General features: G+C 38.3%; 1 protein-coding gene across 2 annotated transcripts; it reads right to left on the reverse strand.

Annotated features, from left to right (window-relative positions):
• Positions 1–585: 585 nt before the first annotated feature.
• Positions 586–19,462, reverse strand: FAM210A (family with sequence similarity 210 member A). 2 transcript variants are annotated; one of them, XM_054814281.1, is made up of 5 exons: positions 19,259–19,462; positions 7,766–7,889; positions 6,095–6,567; positions 3,798–3,909; positions 586–2,480 (listed from the first exon to the last, which is right to left on the reverse strand). In XM_054814281.1, the coding sequence occupies exons 3-5, from the start codon at positions 6,541–6,543 to the stop codon at positions 2,214–2,216; spliced, it is 828 nt and encodes a 275-aa protein (XP_054670256.1). In that variant the 5' UTR covers positions 6,544–6,567; positions 7,766–7,889; positions 19,259–19,462; the 3' UTR covers positions 586–2,213. The 2 variants fall into 2 exon arrangements, with proteins under 2 accessions (XP_054670256.1, XP_054670257.1); XM_054814282.1 differs by having other exon boundaries at positions 7,766–7,886; positions 19,259–19,442.
• Positions 19,463–19,496: the final 34 nt, after the last annotated feature.

The raw sequence follows: 19,496 nt of genomic DNA on the forward strand, positions 1-19,496 counted from the left end.
GTTCATACTGCAAAATTGACCAAACAGTATATTGATGAGACATTTGCCAATAGTCACTATGAGCTGCCCTTGCAGATACAGAAATGGTCACGTAGGACAGTCTACTGCACATAGTTGAGATGGGATCTTTCGTACTTAGCATTGGTAGTGATGCATCATGTAAGCACTGGAGTGCTCACAGGCCAACTGGACATGGGGGAAGGCAGGAAGATGGGGGTACCAAAGGGGTATGTCTGTGTAATGAACAAGTTCTAATGAACCTCGGGGCTACAGACTCATCTTAGGACACCAAGGTGCTCCTGTGCAACCCTTGCCACGTGCAAAGAACGGATGGATCCTGCAAGCTGCACAGAGAGGTTCCCACATCTGGCCCCAGACTGAGAGGATGACCATGCAGTCTTACTGGGTCAGACTTTGGGCTTTGCAGGGTGCTGCAGGACACAAGCAACACTGTCCATGAAAATGGAAAACCTGAACAAATGACAACATCAGATGAATGTGTGCATGGAGACAGTGAGGAAAAGTACACTAAAAGAGAAAGAAGGAAGAAAAGCATCTATTAACTCCAGTCCTACAGTAGTGCTCATCTCAGCAGCATTAAGAGCTCACAGAATTATTTTTTAATAATATTTATCAGAAACATGGCACTTTACATCTTCAGGGCACTGAATATACCATAATTATTCCTCACAACAACCCTGTGAGGTAGGCAATTAGACTGCAGTTACTATTTGACATGCGGACAGAGGCAGAGAAGTATGTAATCAATCCCGCACAATTAAGTTAATGAAGTTCAACTCACTTAAACACAGAGAGGCCTTCCGTGCCTTGACCAAAAACACGAATGGTGCAGAGCTGATAAAGTATCAGCTATATTCTTTTACTCTAGTCAATGACAATGCTCAGGGTCCAATTCTGTTGCTTCCACATATCCCCCCGCAAAAACCCACCATTGTTAAACAAGATTCACCTGCAGAAAGTTGCTACAAAGTAAGATCTGTAATAGAAATAGGGAAAAAAAATTTCAATTTAGCCTACATTTGAATAAAACCATGAGAGAAGTTTGCTTGCGCAGTCAAATAGAATGCTTTCAACCTCAGTCCTTTATGACATCTCTGAGACAGCATTTCAGCCTTCAGCTATGAATAAGTATTTGCTTGACCTCAGAAAATCTAGGGGATAATAGTTTGGTAGACTGTGATCACTGTCTCAGAAATTACTCTTATTTTACTTAAATTGTTCTACTGAAGTCTGAGGGATTCCAAATAGGAGGAGGAACTTTGGGGTTTAACTCTAACTTTGCATGTATTTAAAAAGCCCCTTAGTATACCAATTTCTTAAGTAAACTTCTCTTTCAGAATTTTTTTGTCCTGAAAATGAAATAGAACACTTTTGTAAACTTTAACATAATAAAAAAAATCCTTGATTTTAATATACAATTATTGATTAATTTCATTTAATAACTTTCTTTCTACTGTAAGTCACCTTTAGGAAAGAAGTGTACCTGACAGTATGGCTACTGTGATTAACTCATCTTCCTATAGCTTTCAGTTGAGATCTCTGAAAAGATACACTGTCCAAGAAAGATTCATAGTCTAAACCTGTAAACTATCCCAGCTCAGCTGAAGTCAATGTAGCCATTATAATTCATTCAGGCTGAGCAGTTAATCCATTGATTCCTTCATGTGCAGTATCTGTCTCCAAGTTGAGAGATGATCACAATTGAAGAGGCCTGGGTCCACATACTCTGAAAACCAAAATATGTTGCCTTTTCCAGTAGAGAAATCTTCATTCTCATTTAATGGAAGATTCAGTCTAATGGAATAATGGCTGTGCACTACGATGGAAGAAGAATAAAGTAGTGGCTTTTGGAAGAAGCCATCTGCATTCTGAGAGAGGGGAAGAAAAAAGAAAAAGGAGGGAAGAGTAACTGTTAACACTATTACCAATGGACACATGAACACCTAATCTGAGATTTGCTTTTCCTTCTGTAAATTGAAAATTTGTCACAACCTCTCCCCCAGGGAACTTTAACCTTGGTGAATATATAGAATTTTTAAATCCACAGAGCAATCGTAGTCTCCAGACAAGGGAAAAAGAAAAAAAGGAAAAAAAAGAAAAAAAGAAAAAAGCTCAGAAGTGCACTGTGTATATCCTGCCTCACAAAGGGTTAAAGTGCTAAGTTTGATATATCAAAAAATTAAGTATCTCTCCTAGTCCTTTATTTTTTTAAATGAAACTTTATCTTTGGTTTCTTGTATCTTCTCTGTAATTTTATCCTTTGTTTCCTCCATCTTCTCTGTAATTTTATCCTTTGTTTCCTCCATCTTCTCTGTAATTTTATCCTTTGTTTCCTCCATCCTGTCTTGTAGATATTCCTTTACTGGTGGTGGTGTGGACATGTAGCCATTCTTACGTAGATATTTAACAGTAATGGATGTTCCTCCCAAAGTCACAGTGTATCTGGCAGGAGTTGCAATCTTAAAGAAACCAAAGAACACACCACATCAATAAAACAGGACGATATTACCTAGCAAAATATATTTTTAATATTAAAGAATTTATTTTGGCTAATGTCAGATACTGAAAAGATCTTCTATTCATAAGAAAATAAGCCAATTTACAGTACATCCCCCAGAAATGCATACCTTTTATTTAAAGTATCCTTTTGACCAAACCAGCACAGGCATTAGACTTCCATTAAAAAAAACAAACAAACCCAAACCTCCCTGTGCAGCTTGTGGGACGAGCATTAGGCATCTCAGAATGCAATTCAGAACAGACAGTATGTGAACATTGAGTCACATAAGCAAAGAGGAAATACCAACAAGAAGATATGCTTTAAAATCTAAAATTCACAACAGTATAGGCATCTTTCAGTCCAAAACCAGGACCTGCACATAGAAAACTAGAGCTAAGAGAGACCTTAAGAGGTCAGCTAATCCAAGACACAACAAACCAGCTTGTTATTCTAGACAGACTAACCTGTTCTTTCAGAACTTCAAAGATAGCCTGCACAGTCTTCCCTTTGTAACCTATTCTAGGGCTTCCACATCTTGAAAGTTTTTTTCCAACACTGCCACACTTCCCAGCTATAATAAAATCTTTGTATTTAACCACATTTATTTATTGGTCTCTTTTAGGCACAGTAATAATTGGCAAGAGTAGTACTTTCACATTTTGTTTGGGGAAATAACCCTTTTAAATAACAGATAATAAGTACATGACATTCGGAAACAAAACAGATGAGTTCAATTCAAAGCCAATACAGTACTTTGTTTTTGAATGGTCTGACACGTTTCAAGTTTCCCAAACACAGATTGCGCACATATAAAGAAAGAGACCCAAACCTGAATTTAAGTAATTGGTTCAAATGGACAATGAAAGTACTTGACAATGATGGAGAACTAAATTAGGAAGACAAACTAGTGAATCCTCTAGGATAAAAATAACTGTACTTTTATCTGGAAATCATGAGGTGTTTAGACTTCACCTCTTTATCCCTGTTAATTATGGCAGGGATACAGAGGAATAACTTAATTGTAATTAAATAACTGAGGGTAGACAATAGTCTGCAACAAACAAAGAAGTTATTTTAGAAATACAGACTCCTTAAAGGAACACAGAGCCTGTATCAACTTGCATGCAACTATTTTTACTACAAAAACAAATGCTCAAGGAAGTGTAACTATCAGAGAGAGAAAACAGCATTAATTCTTTCTGCTGTAAACAAATAAACCCTGTTTAATTCACCAGGCAAGATTTAGAGCTTATTTACAAACTATAATTATACTTACTTTATACAATGCATATGCAGTTAATGCATTTCCACTCTGGGAATTTTTCAGGATGTTTACTATGCTGTCTGGTAAGCCAATCAACTCTAGGAATGGAACAACATTCACTCCTCTATAAAAGAGAAAAAAATTGGCAACCTGAATTGGAATTTGAAACCTGAACAGCGATTTACAGTACCATTTCCATTCTTTAACTCTATTATACAAACTTTGTCATTTGATAGCAAAGTATTTTTTCATCTAAGCAATATACTTACAGGATATATATTTCTGTACATGAAGGCAAATTAATGCTCTTTTCAGCATTCCACCAAGAATTGACCCATTTGTATTATCCTTGTTGGGCTGAGCAGCTTCTAACTCTCCTGTGTCCGAGTTTATCATGTTAGGAGATAAGTAGATATAATGGTGGCACGATAGCTGCTCAGGTTCCAGCTGTCCAGGTTCAACTTCATGTTCTGTTTTGCCTAAAATTACTTTTTTTTTCTTTTTAAGATTTCAGACTAATCTGCAGCATGCCCAGAAGCACAGAAGCCAGACTTCAGTGTCCTCCGTTCACTTTTAAATATATCAAACAAATGGAATGTGGCAAAAGAAAAGGAAGCAACATATTACATGGACAAGACTTCAGGGGTTCTGTGCCCAGTTGTTCTACCTTGTCTATATAAGATGGCAAAATGGGTGGAAGGAGTTCCTATTACAATTTCTTTCTACTTGAAAACCAGGGAAGGTAACATCAGCACCAAAGAAAAAAAAGACAACCTGTCTTTACATTACAGTGGAAAGCCACAGACAGTTACAGAAGAACTGACTTTCCATTATTTAGCGATGTTGTATTATCAGCATTAACTATTTCTATCTAATATTTTAAGCATTCTTCCATGCATGCGATCACTTTAGCATCAGGAACAGTAACAGGCAGTAATTTACTAACAGTTACTAGAACCTGCGATCTGAAGGCCTGTCTCCAGAGCAGAATATAGAGACCCAGTAAGCTCTGAAAGACAGCATTAACCATTGTTATTTAACAAACCACCACCGTTAAGTCTCATATCATGAGGAGTCATTCTGGAAGTTATTTTTCCACTTCAAGAGGGTGCTGCTCCTGTGGCATGACAAACTGAAGCTTTGTTATAATTAGTTTCTAGTTAAATATTTCAGTTGTTTTCATCCATCAAATATTATTTTAGCAGCCCACTTAAGTGTTTCAAGAAAAGTAATCTTCTCTCAATCTGAAACGTCTGGATGTAAGCATCAACCTGAATTCATCCAAAGCAAAATATTTTTATAGCTCAAGACCTTTATTCCTCTGACATGAGCTAAATTTAGTATGACATTTGGATCTATAGCTCCTAGAAAGGGCAATTATGCCAGCTGGTTAGAGTAACTAAAACAAACACTTGTGCAGTAAGGCATTCTGATGTCAAAGTCCCATCCTTGCCGCCACGAACTGTCATTGTTTCATGCCTTCTATTATTAAATATACACCACCAGCAATCCAGAGATAAATATTTACTCATATTTAGCAAACCATTTGCAGATAGATAAAACCTTCATCTGAACTAGCAGCTCATAGCTGATATAGTAAGGGGTTTTTTTCCTAATAAATACCATTTTCCAGAACGGTACCTGGCACACACTATAGCTGACACAAACTAAAATTAGAATACTTAATTTATCTTTTTTTTTTTTAGCTACACAAATATTTAATTTCCAGTTAAAAAGTCTGGCCTACAGCAGTAATTTTTTCAGTGAAAGGCAGGAAAGACAGGAAACAGAAAGAAAAAAGGAAAACGTGCACATGGCTTGTGAGGAGCTCAGAGTGAAGTGAACAACATGGAAGTTCAACGATGAGAGAAGACTGGGGATGAACAGGGGAGGAAGTGGTAAAATACCCCTCAAATGCAATGGCAAAAAAAAGAACAGGTCTATAAAGATCTCACCTAGCAATTCGTAATCAGGATTCCAAATCCCTATCTTTACCTTGTGAGAGGTTACTAATAATTTCAATGCTATTTATATCCATGCATATTTTGGGGAGATGAGTATTCCTTCAAATGCTAGCAACATATCTGGTATACAGCAATAACTGCATGATAATAGTACCTATGTGACAGTCTCATGAATCCTAGATACTTTTGATATTAATCTTATGCTTCAGTTAAAAATGTAGCCTCATATCCCTATTACCTATAGAGGCACTTTTTAACACATAATAATTTATATGTCCTGTCACCTGTGAAAGTCAGTCTCAATTCAACAGCAGTATTGGGCACCGCAACAAAATATCAACTTACTTCATGGCTGCATAGTAAAAGGATCCAAACCATACAGTGGAAGTCAGAAGATGCACTGGAATCATGACTTTTCCATACTGTTTAAAAGTTTTCTTGAATCTCTGAACAAGACTAATGGATTTGTCTTGTAATGGATCAGGATCTGAAGAATCTGACTCTACAGGGCTCTGCTTGGGCATGTCAGTGGCCAAAGTCAAAGGATTTCTCTCTTCTGTTACTTTGTGAGGAGCATCTGCTGGCTGTGATGAAAAAGCACTTTTCTTTGAGGCAAAGCGTGCTGCACCTGCATGAAGACATCGTTTAGGAGGGTCCAGTGCCAAAATCACTTTGCATCCAATGTTAGACAACATTGTTTGTCCTTTTAAGCGCTGAAAGATACTGGTGCGAGGAAAAACCAAACATGTCCCATGCGCCAGCTGAGATGCAGCATGTAACAGACTCCGTTGCATTTTGATGAAGTGTGGCTGAGGTTTCTATAGAGAGGAAAAAAGAAAAGAGTAAACAAATTGCATTTCAATAATTTGATTTTTAATTGCTCCAATGCCACTTAATATTCTTAAACTTTAAATTGCTTTCTATTCTTCTACTTTAAAAGGTCTTCCTTATCTTGCTTTGCAGAAATTATTACTTTCTAGAATTAAGCAAATCATTTTAGCATTCTGAACTAAAATGGCCCCTTCACTTAACACACTCTGTTCCTCACAGTGAAAATGCTCATTTTTAGTTGTTTAGTGCAAACTACTGCTTTTATCTGCATAATGTGGCACAGCTATTGAAAGTTACCCTTGAAACTTCACTTAGAGTAGCAACTAATAGTTTGAGTGATACTTCCAGGGTACATAAATGTAGTATGAACTCACTGAAGTGCAATTAAAATTAATTCTTGGTGTCAATATTTTTAGTTTGGGTATAATTTTTCATGTTCTATCTTATTTTGAACTAAGAGTAAAAGTTCATGCAGTAAAAAAAAAATCAGTAATAATAATCAATAATCTTAATAGTAACAAACCTAACCACAACAGCCTGCCAGTAAACATCTATTAGGAAGGAGGATGGTACAGTTGAATGTCATGTATTAACAGGAGCAAAACTGAGCTGCAATTTCAAAAATATTACAATGCAAAGAATATTTTAAAACTTTGAATAACCCAATTAACTTTATGATTTTGAATATTTAACAGTTACTCCTGAAAGTTCAAAAGAACAACTGAGAGATTCCCCACAAAAGAAGAGAGGAATTTTGTTTGGCATGTATAGACATCAAGAAGTCATTTCCTCCCCCCCCTCCAAATGCATGCTTTTGAGGAAATACTCTCTCCTTTCCTTTACACAATGACTGCAAGTTAAAGAACTAATTTTCCTTTCCTCCAAAAAATTGCTGTTAATTGATTTTATGTAACAAATGCCAGTTGTCAGTTATATTACAACTTTTGAATCTTTCTTATGCTTTTACATTTTTAATTATCATAACAATTCTTGATCCAAACTAGAAATCGTTCAAGTTTCAATTAAACTCCACTGTCGTCTTCATGTCTGCTTCCCCTTCACCTATAGTCTTAGATATATTTCAATCAGGTGTTTTGATAGTGAATTTGTCTAGGCTACTGAAAATGATCAGTATTTCGTAACATAAGCAGAAGTTGAAAAAAAAAAAAAAAAGGCCATACATACCCTTTATTACTTTCCAGATATGCAACAAGAAAAGTATGATAAGGTTTGTATCTTCAAAAAGCTGCAACTCTTCCACTAGTTCCCCACCTTTCAAATATATGCCTTGAACATATTGATGACTCTGCTAAAGTAGAAAAAAGCGCATTTAGAGAAATAGCAACAACGGCAAACTAATTTTATGAAGATTTTTGGTCAGCCTGAAACCTTACTTACCGAAGAAGTTATTAGCATAAATTGCCCTTTGGATACTGACACACTAATGGGAGATTTTTTTCTGTGTAACTTAGAAGTTCCTCAACTATGAACTACTGTTTCCTTCCACGAGAGAAAAGTTGCATAACCCAAATGCATTTGTTGGAACATTCCTGCCTATATATTTTCTAGATATTTTTATGTTATTGTTGTGCTTGAATTACAATTACTAGAATAACAGTGTTTGAGTTGGGGAAAAGATTGGAGGAATGATTTCAAACTCCCTGGGAACCTCTACCTTGCATGTGAAGCAGACACAGACTTGTTGAACTCATACTAACAGAGGAGGTATTGCCTCAACAGGGGAAAAGGGAACTCTTGTCTCTATGTAAGCAAGCAGTTACTCACTCCTGTTGAGTTACAAATTCAATGAGAGCCAAGAAGTACTGCTGCTTATAGAGCAGTACATCAGCTACAGGTACTGTCTCTCAACGAGTCAGTCTGGAAGCAGCAACTGCTTGTGGTACCTCTGGTTTTATGAGAAGCAGAGATTCTTGCTGACTTCTTAAATCCAAATGCAATTGCTTCTCAAAACAAAATGTAGTGAAAACACTCAGCAAAACTCAAGTGTTAAGATGGCACTAACAGACCAACTACCTTCCTGATTTATAGAAAGTGTAATGACAAACTGGAAGGAGACAACTACCTTGCTTGCCTATTGCCACTTACACTCCTTTCCTGAAGGACAATACTCTCCACAGAGGACTGTTTTCCCCTCTCACTGATAGTATGCAACACTAAGCATCTGTGCTAAGTAGGTTTTTACAATATTGAGCCAACAGACTTGGCAAAGGATAACTATCCATCTATCACAATTTGGAAGCTCTTGAGCCAGACTTTTGCTGTTCATCTATTTATTTTCAGTGGATGGTATCCTATTGAAAAATACCTGTTCCAAACTAGCTTTGAAAATTGCCACCATACAGCATGGGGGAAACCATGCTCAGCACTCTGATTTCGGTTCATTAACATTATTAACAGGACTCTGCATTCCAACAGCCTTGGAAGGAGATCGTTCTTCTGTACAGAAGAAGAAACTGAACAAGTATTTCTGAATTTTCCCATTATATACAATGTATATATAGTAGCATTTCTCAGAACACCTTTTCTAGGTTTTGCTGTCCACCTACTGACAGCACAAAAGTAACGCCGTACCACACCTCTGATTCACTGCAATGGCTGCAGAACACTGGGGTATGAAATAGCTTCCGGGGCTGAGAATTCTCCTTAATGTGAAGAAGCAACGGGTCACTACTCATCAGTCAGTAGCTAACATAGTTGTGATTGGTAAACGAGTTTCAAGGCCTCTGCTCACAGTTAGGTGCACCATATAAGATGTAAAAATAGAATGTCACTGATGGCTTTAAAGCAGGGGAGCTACCAGGGCCAGTGATAAGACTTGCCATGCCACTTTTATTTGTTCCTATATCCTCAGATGGACTTGGAACTCAAACTAAAGGGTTTTTCTCCATGATGCAAGACCTGGCTGGTCAAAGGAAAGGTTCTCTAACGATCTAAGGTAGATCCTGAAAAGGTCCTGAGCCTTGTAAGCACAGATGGTTCTAGCTAATACTCTGAAATGGATTACTTTTTGCTTCTTCACTTTAAAAAACCTTTTTGCTAGATACTTGATATAGCAGATGACGTAGATATGATAGTGCTTATATTAAAGAATAAAAGAAAACAGGTTTTTCAAAACAAGGTTGGAATTTTCCTAATGATCCTATTGTGTTTTACTGGTACGTGCTTTATTTTACTTATCTAAATGAACAAAGGAGAGATTTTTGAAGTGTTAGCAAGTTGAGGCTGATGCTACTATCCAGCAGCACTACAAGATTAAATGAGGGAAGTACTATATTTATAATGGCTACGGCAGGATTTAGAAAAGGCAAATGAATAAAATAACAGACTAATACAGCATACACAATAAATTTTCAAGAAATTAATAGTGTTCAAAAGGTAATGGGTGCAGCTGCTCAACTGTAGTATTTTAATTACTTGACTCAACATTGCAAACAAATCTTAAACAGGACAGAGAACTTGAAGTGCATAATAAACATGGTTGGAGGTGCAAAGAAATATGAAACTGTAGTTGTTTCATCCCTCTAAAACATAAGACGAATACAGAGAAATTTGTCCTTTAAGATATCATTAGTGAAAGGAAGTTCCTAGTGCCCTGTGCACTCAACAGGCAGCAGGAAAAAGTGCATCAGCCTATGGACTTGAGACACAATTTTCTTCTTTAAGTATAATGCTTTCCTTAAAGAAATTACTGGAGCTATACAAGTTATACAATTGCCCCTGTAACTCTCGGTTACTAAAAATCCTCAGACTCTCAGGAAGTCAGGACCTAATATACCATATTAGGACCTTATATACCATATAACCTAAATGTTATGATGTTATCCACAATTGCACCTAGTGACTTTTGAAAAGTTGTTTCTTTTAAAAGGGTATTTTAAAGCATCTTAGATTTCTACATTAGATTTGTCTTAAAAATACAACAAAAAAAGTAAATAAAAGAGGAGATGCCCAAGGACAAATATAGCTGTTCTCTGCTACAAGAATCCCATGTGGTCAGTGACTGAATAGATGCTAGTAGGACAAACTATGAAATGATATACAAACACTTCTGGGATAAGGTCTCCTCTCCAGTGCTGTCATATTCTGGTTAACTATTTAGTAATATCTCCAGCTGGCTGTAAACTGAGCTGAAGAGATCTTGGCTGTTCGGGACATACTCCTGGTTGGGATTCTTGGACATCCATTTAGTTCCTCAAGGCACGTCTGTCTCATGGCAAGCTATTAACAAGCCCTCTGACATAAAGGGAGTGCGCTAGTGACCTCTTGAGTAAAAGCACAGATCAGCTTCTCATTACAGTGCCAGAGGTTTTGTTTAGGAAGCTTTTATACTTCTGTTAAAATTGAGATCAGCTTTGGCATAAACCTGATGTTCTGCAGATGCACCCTATCTCTCGCACTCACTCTGCTAAATCTTTGTCTTCCAGTGATTGCTAGGAAGCAGAGATTAGATTTTCTCTTGTTCCTGAGAACAACAAAAAAATTCAGGACCTTTTAATGTCACAGAGTTTGGTCTATATGACTACCACAAATGGTTGGATTTGGATGTGTGCTAATACTTTAAGCAAAACAGAAAGAGGAGATCATTGGAAAACACAGAACTAACAAGTCAGGCCAACATAGATACAGTAAAGGCTGCTGTGGATATCTGCTGTTGGAAAGAGAAATCATGCCAGAGATGCTGTCAGATGAAACTTTCATCAGGATAATTTACATAAAAACAGTTATCCTGTTACAATTAACTTCTTTTGAGCTAACAGCAAAATTAAAATATAAGAATGAGGGTGCACATAAGAAGGCAAAAAAATTAGTGTAAGTTCTTTCGTAAAAGAGGTCAGAAAGCATCTGAGGGAATTGAGGGTATGCTGTATGTAGACTACACCGATTTTTTCAGTTCTACCAGAAACACTATGGGCACAACATGTAAATGTGGATGAATTTAAAGCATTTTTACTTGTTCTGTTGCTGTTTAAAAAAAGAACATTAATTATACCACAGGAGAGTTCCCAATGAAAATCCATGAGCTTTTTCCATTCCCAAGGCACCTTCTATGAAACCAGAGAATTAATTTACATTCTTGTCATTTTTAGTGTGAAATCAAGCAAAATTTGAGGGTTGCGTTGTATATACAGAAGAATTTTGAAAGGATACAAACCAAGTTTTCAGAAATCCTTTCCAGCTCACCTTTCAGACTGCATAAAAGCAAACGTACAAAGATCTCATCCAAAGAGGTCAGTTTAATAAACCCCACTGTATTGTTTGCATTTTTACTAACAGTAATAAAAAAATTAAAAACTTGTTTTCAGATTTAAATTGTTCAAGAACTTCTTGACAATACATTTAAAAAAAATCTTGCCAAGTTAACAAACCAAAATAAGAAAACCACAACTGAACAGAAAATATATATGGGCTGCCTAAAAAACTGGGAACGCATTTTAAAATCATTGCAGTAAATAGTGCAATACATGCAAAGCATCATTATTTTTCCTAAACTCAATGTAGAATATAACTATCAACCTCTTAGTAACTGTAGTGTTTCAGCACAGCATGCAGTCACTATCCATGGACAGGGAAATGGCAATGTAAAGTGACTTTTTTATTTTTTATATTAGTACTTTCAGAGTGTATGAATGAGCATTTAGAATTTGTATTTCAACCTTTACTACTTTTGCAGTGTCCCTGATACAATCTATTATTCATTCTAAACTAAGAAACTTGGTTATGATTTGAAGTTTGGGCATCACTAGCTGTCTAATCCTGTCTACCATTCAGGGCTGTCTAAAAAATATAATACTACATTTTAGGTTGAGGGGAGTAATGCAAAATAAGTCATGGTGAAATTTATTAAAATCTTGGTAAAAAAATCATCATGCTCAAACAAATGAAAGAGTAAACTCTTGTAGACAAACTACCCTAAAACATTAGCCCCCATCCCACCTCCATGACGTCTAATCTCTATAATATCTTCACTTAGTAAATGCTATAATCTTTAAATTGATCATATTGCTACAGTTCAATACTAAGTGGAGACAAGTCAATAATTTTTTTAACCTTATTTTATCTAAACTACTCTTGCTAAAACAAACTTAAGTCAAGAAAGTAGAATAAACCCTCACAGGGTCCTTACACACAAAGCAATCTACTACTATCTTCTGACACTTAAGTATTAGAAAGCACTACAAAGAGTAGCTTTAGGAAGAATAAAAGTTCTTGTAGACATTTATAAATTCTGAACATTGGATTCAAAAGGCAAATAAAGCAAGAGAACCTAATGCAATGCCTGTGTGTTGAGTTATAGATCCGGAATGCTAAACAGGAGGCTTAAGGGCTGACCTGCACCCAGTCAATATGACAGTGGTATCCCCATTTTCCTCTATGTTGGAAGGCATTAGATCTCAAGCTTGCACACACCTAAACAGTATATAAAAGTGTAAACGTTCTCTCTCAAATTCTTCTAAAAGAAAGTATCACTATCATCTGCAGTGTTTTCCGCTCTTCAGAACTTACTTTTAATAACAGGTGCTATTCCACCTTCTAACTTCGTTTTCCTGCTTTGCAGTGCTGAAAAGCTACGCTGGGTTCCTTCATTCAAAAGTTTCATTCTGCCCTCTACTGAATTTTTACATAAGTACACCTCTTACACTAATACTACAAAAGGTCTCTACTCTCCACAATTCCTTCCAACAACTGTTCCAAATAACAGGCACATGTCAAGGGGAGGAGAAAAAAAATCTGCCTTTTAAAGTGCTACCTGATTTGATATTTTGTCCATTTGCCACTCTGTAGACAGATGTCTGCAATAAGCAAGTTAAAAAAGTTATGCTTTTAGAGGTTAATGAAGCTTAAAAATAGGTATATGCTAAGAAGGTTAAGAAAAGCCCTTTGCTAGTTCAAAGCAGGGATTGTACTCATCTGCTTATTATTTTGCCCTTCCACACATTACCTTTCACTTTAAGCTAATGATCAAAATAAGATCTGTCTCCTTTCTGTTCCACTTTTATGCAATAACTTTCCCAAGCAACCCTTCTTTCGTCCTTTTATCTCCCAGTGTATCATTATTTCACTCCCCTCAAAACACTTGTATTTTTCTGTCAGATGGTTTTCAACCAGAGAGCCATTAACACGGAGATGCATGTGGGGGTGTGTATGTGGTGGTATGTTTTGCAAAGCAGTGGGAGGTTTCTACTAAAATAACTAAAAGGGGTTGCAAAAGGTAATTCACATAAGCAAGCCTCATGTCAGCAGCTTCCTCCATATGGCTTTGAACTCCCTCAGGAAAAAAAAAACCCAAACCAAAACCCACACAACTGCTGAGGGGTTAGAGGCTAGAACACAAACAAACAAATACACAGATCAGTTTTCTACACTTCACTGGAACAGTCTGAGAATCTCTTAGGATCTCCCCTTTTGATAGTTCCTTGAACTTTTAATTGGCAGAGTCCTCACCTCTTTCAACTTAAGTGAGCATCTCGAGTTCTGATTCTACATTTTAACATACTCTGGAAAGCATTAGAAACATGACTATTAGTTCTGTGCTCAAGGTTCAGATATTTCTTCTACGAAGTTCTGCTGTGTCTCTTTACAGTTCAGAGCTGCTGTGCACATCTCTCTTCACTGACAGAGCCAACAATAACAGTCAAAAGGTTGCAGACAAAACTGAACTCCAGTTTGCTCAAGACTTCCTGCTATTCATAATTTAGATTCTAGTAGCCAAGCTCATTTTTTAATTCATAATCTTTCTGGTCACTCGGGACTTTGCTGACATAGAAAGTTTAGATTATAATATTTAAACAGCTTTTGGAGTTATAATCAAGTATTTGTTCGTGAAAGGTCTAACGAAACAATTGGAGACACACTACAGATACTGTGACTTTGACTAAAATAAATGGTGCTAACCCAAATAAAGTTCAGCCTCTTTGACCAGACCATAGGACAAGAGCTTAGATATTCAAATACTTTCTCTTGACTAATTATAAGAAGGCATTTGTTTGGAATACACTTAAACTTAGATCTTAGCATCAACTTTGTACAGCCCTCTGCCTCATCTTGCATTGTGACAGCCAAAACTGTTTCTTTTCTGGCTTCGACAAATGCCATTTTTGCCACCTTGGATCTTCGCAGGTCTTGCCTCATTGTTCTGTGTCTCTTCCCTCCATAACCCAACTGTAACCAACAGTGTTGGCTGTAATATAATTGGCATTTAAAATATTATTATGTAACAATTTTACAAAACGCTTAAAACAAGAACCCAGACCAAGTAGCAAGTCTTTTAACCCCAAGTGCTTCTAAGACTTTCAAAAAAGATGCTCAAGGAAAAACTAAAGCCTTACAATTAGGAACAAAGTAGGAATAAATGTAAACCAGCCCCAAACTGGAAAAAAAAACCAAACAAAAAACAAAAAACCCCACCCCAGTTTCAGTAAGAACATAATTCACAGTGGAAGCATCAGGTTCAAGATTTTTTTCTTTTATTCTCTCACTACATTTATTTCACATTTTCAAACACTCAAAAGCTGTCATTTTTCCCAGAAAAAAAATACAGAACGTTCATCTTCCAGCAGAATTACTGTTGGCAGACATTCGCTTCCAGTATAAATCTTTTCTAAATATTCAAGTAAGTGTTGAATTCTCTGTTGTGAATTCAAACTTGTCCATATGGGGAAATATGTGTAGTATCAATCAGAATATCTTGAAAAATTATGTGTGAAGAGGCTGATCATAACATTTACAGAACACACACATGCTCAAAACCACACTCTTAATCTAATTTTTAGTAAATGCTATTCCCCACATCTCTACAAATGAATATGAATTGTTCTTATGAAAGAAGTATTATTTTTATTAAGGTCTCGACACCTGAGTGGATAAACTTTCTTGCCTACCATTCAATTTAATGCATTACGTAGCATCTTTTGCATAGAGGACATGATTGTTAATGTTGCCAGCCATGCAAAAAACCAAAATGACACCACGTACAAGTGTCTGAAAGAACATCAGACTCGCAGAGCTTGTCTTTACAACCAGAAGGAACTCTGATGGGACTTCAGTAATAGGATCCTAACAACGCTCCTGCTCACAGTCTGAAGTAGCAGATTTACTACCTTGCTGTATTCAGATTGAGAAAGGAATCCTGTGACTGCAACACTGCAGCCTTTGACAGGACACTGCATTCTAGGAGAGGTGACCAGCTGAGGCTTGTGTTTCAGCACAGAAACATCCCTCCGTCAGAAAGTACTATCCTATGGCCTGAGACAGCAGGAAGCAAAGATGCCATCTAATTTTAACATCAGCAAAATCAGCTTTTAAATCCACAAATTATTAAGAGCAAATAGTTAATGGACTGGCACACATTGAGGCTAAACATTACCATCACAGTTAAAAGACAAGTTCGACTCAACAAGAGACCTACAGAACTGCTGTAAAGCCGCTCACGTATTTTTATTTATAATTTGTTCATGAGCACCTGACTGAAGTAACCCCCCATTCCCTTCCCTTATCCCACTCTGCAAGGACAGATTACACAAGTTCTAGAGAGCTGCAGGGGATCATCTGCTACAACAGTCTACAAAGCCACAATTACAGCTATGCAACTTCTTGGTTTGTTTATGTAAGAACTGTTACACACAGTCAAGGTCAGTTTTTGGACAAGATCAAATAGTAAATCCATGGAATTAAAATTTACAGCCCAGCTAAGTGGCACTTTCATTTTCTGATGTGCACAGAGTAAGACCTAGTTTTACTATTCAGATGTCTTTGTTTAGAAGGAGCAGTGTCATGTCTGGAAACATAACAAAAAAATGTTATTTTCTGTTGAATCATATGACAGGTAGCTAGTTTGAAGATGATGCAGGGAGAACTGAGTGATGGAAGGCACTGGGGTAGAAAAGATTGGAGCTGTTCAGAGGAAACACAAAGTTTATGAGTACACAGATCATTACCATTTGCACTGCAGGAGTCTAGACACCAACCAGGGTAATGCCCTATTGTATCATCCTAGTGCCTGAAAGGAGAAATTACATTTTCTGTCCTTAATTGCTTGCTTACTAAGACAGACAGAAGGTGGGAGGACTGACATAAGTAAACACGCCAATCTGGCTTACTAACACCTGGTTAAACCATAATTTTCCTGACAGTTTGAAGCGATACATTCTTGACTTAATACGAACAAAGTATGTTGGACTTAACACAGCTGTACTGGTATCTTCAAGACCAACTGAATTTAGGAAGGTATAATCACAATAGATCATAAGGATTTTTTAACTGAATAATAACTGTATACTCTTACTGTAATTTTATTATAATGACAGGGACATGAAGAATAATCTGTGGTTTTTAGAGGTATCATGATCCAAGACTTAAAAATTAAGAATGAGTCCTGTAACTTGACCAGTATTCTTTTTTTCATTGTTATTGCCGTACTGCACAAACCATTTATCTCAAGTCAAAGAATCTACTAGAGGTACTTTATAGCCATCACAAATCCCTGACCCTGAGGTTGATCCTTGATCTAAAGTGATGGAACTAGGTAGCTACCTATCAGAATATCAAGGTAAAATCCTTATGATCTATTGTGATGATACCTTACTGTCCAGGAAGACTTCAATCATGCTTTGGGCCCAGGCCTCAGCTCTTCTAGTAGTTTTATTCCGTTCTTAATACTGAAATATTCCTGATTGATGTTGAATTTGCTTCAGCATCTAATTTTCAAAATAAGTTCAGTTTCAACTATCTGGGTTCACAGTGTATCAACACTAACAAGAACTACATTGGATCTTCTGCAAATTTGCAAAACTAACTGATTGCAAGGAACATTATGGATTCACCTAGCAGTTTTACATTTTAAAAAACAGCGCTCTTTGTGCTTGTCATTGAATTTGTTGTGGCCTTATCTTCAAGACCAGTCAGAACTCCCTACAGATCCAGACTTGTGTCAAGATGCAAACTGAGGGCTGCTATCTGAGATGAGGGGACATCAAGAACTCCCTGCCTTGCAAAAACATACTTCAGTTTCTTAGCAATGCCTATAAGCATGACACAGGTCAGTGTATCTGGAGAAAAGATCATCTACAGCAGGAGAACTACACAGATCAAGCCTTTTCTTATCAGCTGCTACAGTCTGTGAAGTAGATCTGCAGACAGTCATGCTAGACAAATCTTTAACTTCTCACATTCCTTACATACCCTTTAACAGTCTGAATTTGCTTACTCAGTTTTTGCCATGTGCGAGTCACCTGATATCCACCTACCCAAATCACCAAGCATTTGTTTTTCCTTCCCTGATAGAATTGCTTTTCAAGCAGCTACTGCAATTCAATAATGCTGCCACAGAGGCCAGTCATACCCTTTTTACCTCAGTCCTTGAACAGAAAAGGAGATAAACACCTGCTGTCAGCCCCATAGGAGGAGATGGATAGTGGGGACACATTATCCCCTGTGCATGCATTTCCCACACAGAAGCAGCTGCAAGTCATATAACCTAATGGCACAAGTGGCAAGACACATTCCGAATTAGGAACCTGTTCCCTACCTCCCCCTAAAGTAGCAAAGCTTTAGCAAATTGTTTTACATTTATACTCATAACAGCGATAACATGGTGGGGTTTAGGTAAATTGAGGAACACTTTCAGTTGGAGCCTGCTTAAGAATTAGTTTTGCTGAGGAATTCCCAGACACTTCATGTATTACTCTCCAAATTCACGTTTCCTCTTTTGGGTCAGCTTGTAGAAGGCATTTCAGAAACGGACATAAATGAAGCTGAACATGTACTTTGTAAATCTGACATAAATCCACATTTGACAGCCTTAATAAAAATTCTTATGACTTCTCAGTCTGACTCCCTGGAAAACTCCCACAGTTAATTACTAGAAGCAGATCACTAACGAGAACCACAACTTTCTACAACTTTGCCATGAGGGTTGTGCCTCATTCAGCCAGCCACTGCCTCCTATGGATTCAGAGGCCTCCAAAGCTAGTCCATACAAAATGTAACAGACAAAAGTAGTGAAAGATGAGCAAAAAACCGTGGTTTTACCGGTGAACAGGTAAGAGGAGAAAAAAAAAATCACATTTCTCAGTTTGGAGATTGTCCTACTGTGGGAAGCCAGCCCTTTGCTCGTACTTCTCACGTGCCACAAGCGAGTCGCCAGAAACCACGCAAAACATTTATTAGACGAGAAAATATTTGTACAGCCGCTTTAAGTACTCCAAAGAGCGAAGCCGCGCGCAGAATCGGTTGTCCCGGGAGAGGAACACCCTCAGGAGCATAACCTAACTACGGCCCCGGTTTTAAGGGTAAAACCGTCAGAGACTCGCGGCCGACATTTTTCACGCCAGACAAAACGGCCTCGGAGTTCGCAAACGAGAAAGCAGCCAGGAGGAAGAGAGGGAGCTCCGAGCAGGCATTCGGCCCCAGCACCTCTGAGCGGACCGGCCACCGGCGGCCGCAGGTCTCTCAGCCCGATCCCCCGGGACTGCGATAGCAAAACCAGCCGGGGGTGAGGGCACCCCTGCGCGGCGGGGGAACCCGCCCGACGCCCGCAGGTCCTGCCGCCCCCCACCAACCGCCGTCCCCCGCCCGGGGGCGGCTCCGGGAGGTGCCCGCACCGTCCCTCGCCCGCTCCCGGACGGCAGCCCCTCCCCCGCGGCCCCAGCAAGCGGGTACCTTGTGGCCAAGCCACCGCTCCTCCTCACGGGCCCCGAGCCATGGGGACGCAACGGGCGGCGGCTGACCGACGGCCGCTGTCGCACGCGTCGCTGCCGTCACCACCCCCTACCCGCCCCGCGCGCGGCAGGGCAACGTGCAGCAACGCCCGTCCCCACCATCACCTTGAGGCCCAGCCGACTGCGCAGGCGCGCACCTCACCCCGCCGCGCGGCCTTGCGGGACTCGTAGTCTTCTCC

Source organism: Grus americana, chromosome 2 (assembly GCF_028858705.1).
Source record: "Grus americana isolate bGruAme1 chromosome 2, bGruAme1.mat, whole genome shotgun sequence".
Lineage (NCBI taxonomy): Eukaryota > Metazoa > Chordata > Aves > Gruiformes > Gruidae > Grus > Grus americana.

Bases quoted from the DNA above. Each gene is read 5' to 3' on its own strand.
- FAM210A (XM_054814281.1), bottom strand. From the start codon at position 6,543: ATGCAACGGAGTCTGTTACATGCTGCATCTCAGCTGGCGCATGGGACA. The intron at 3,910-6,094 runs GTAAGTTGATAT...TCTCTTTTATAG, and splicing joins TTTTACTATGCAGCCATGAA to AGGAGTGAATGTTGTTCCAT. The intron at 2,481-3,797 runs GTAAGTATAATT...GGTTTCTTTAAG, and splicing joins CTGCATATGCATTGTATAAA to ATTGCAACTCCTGCCAGATA.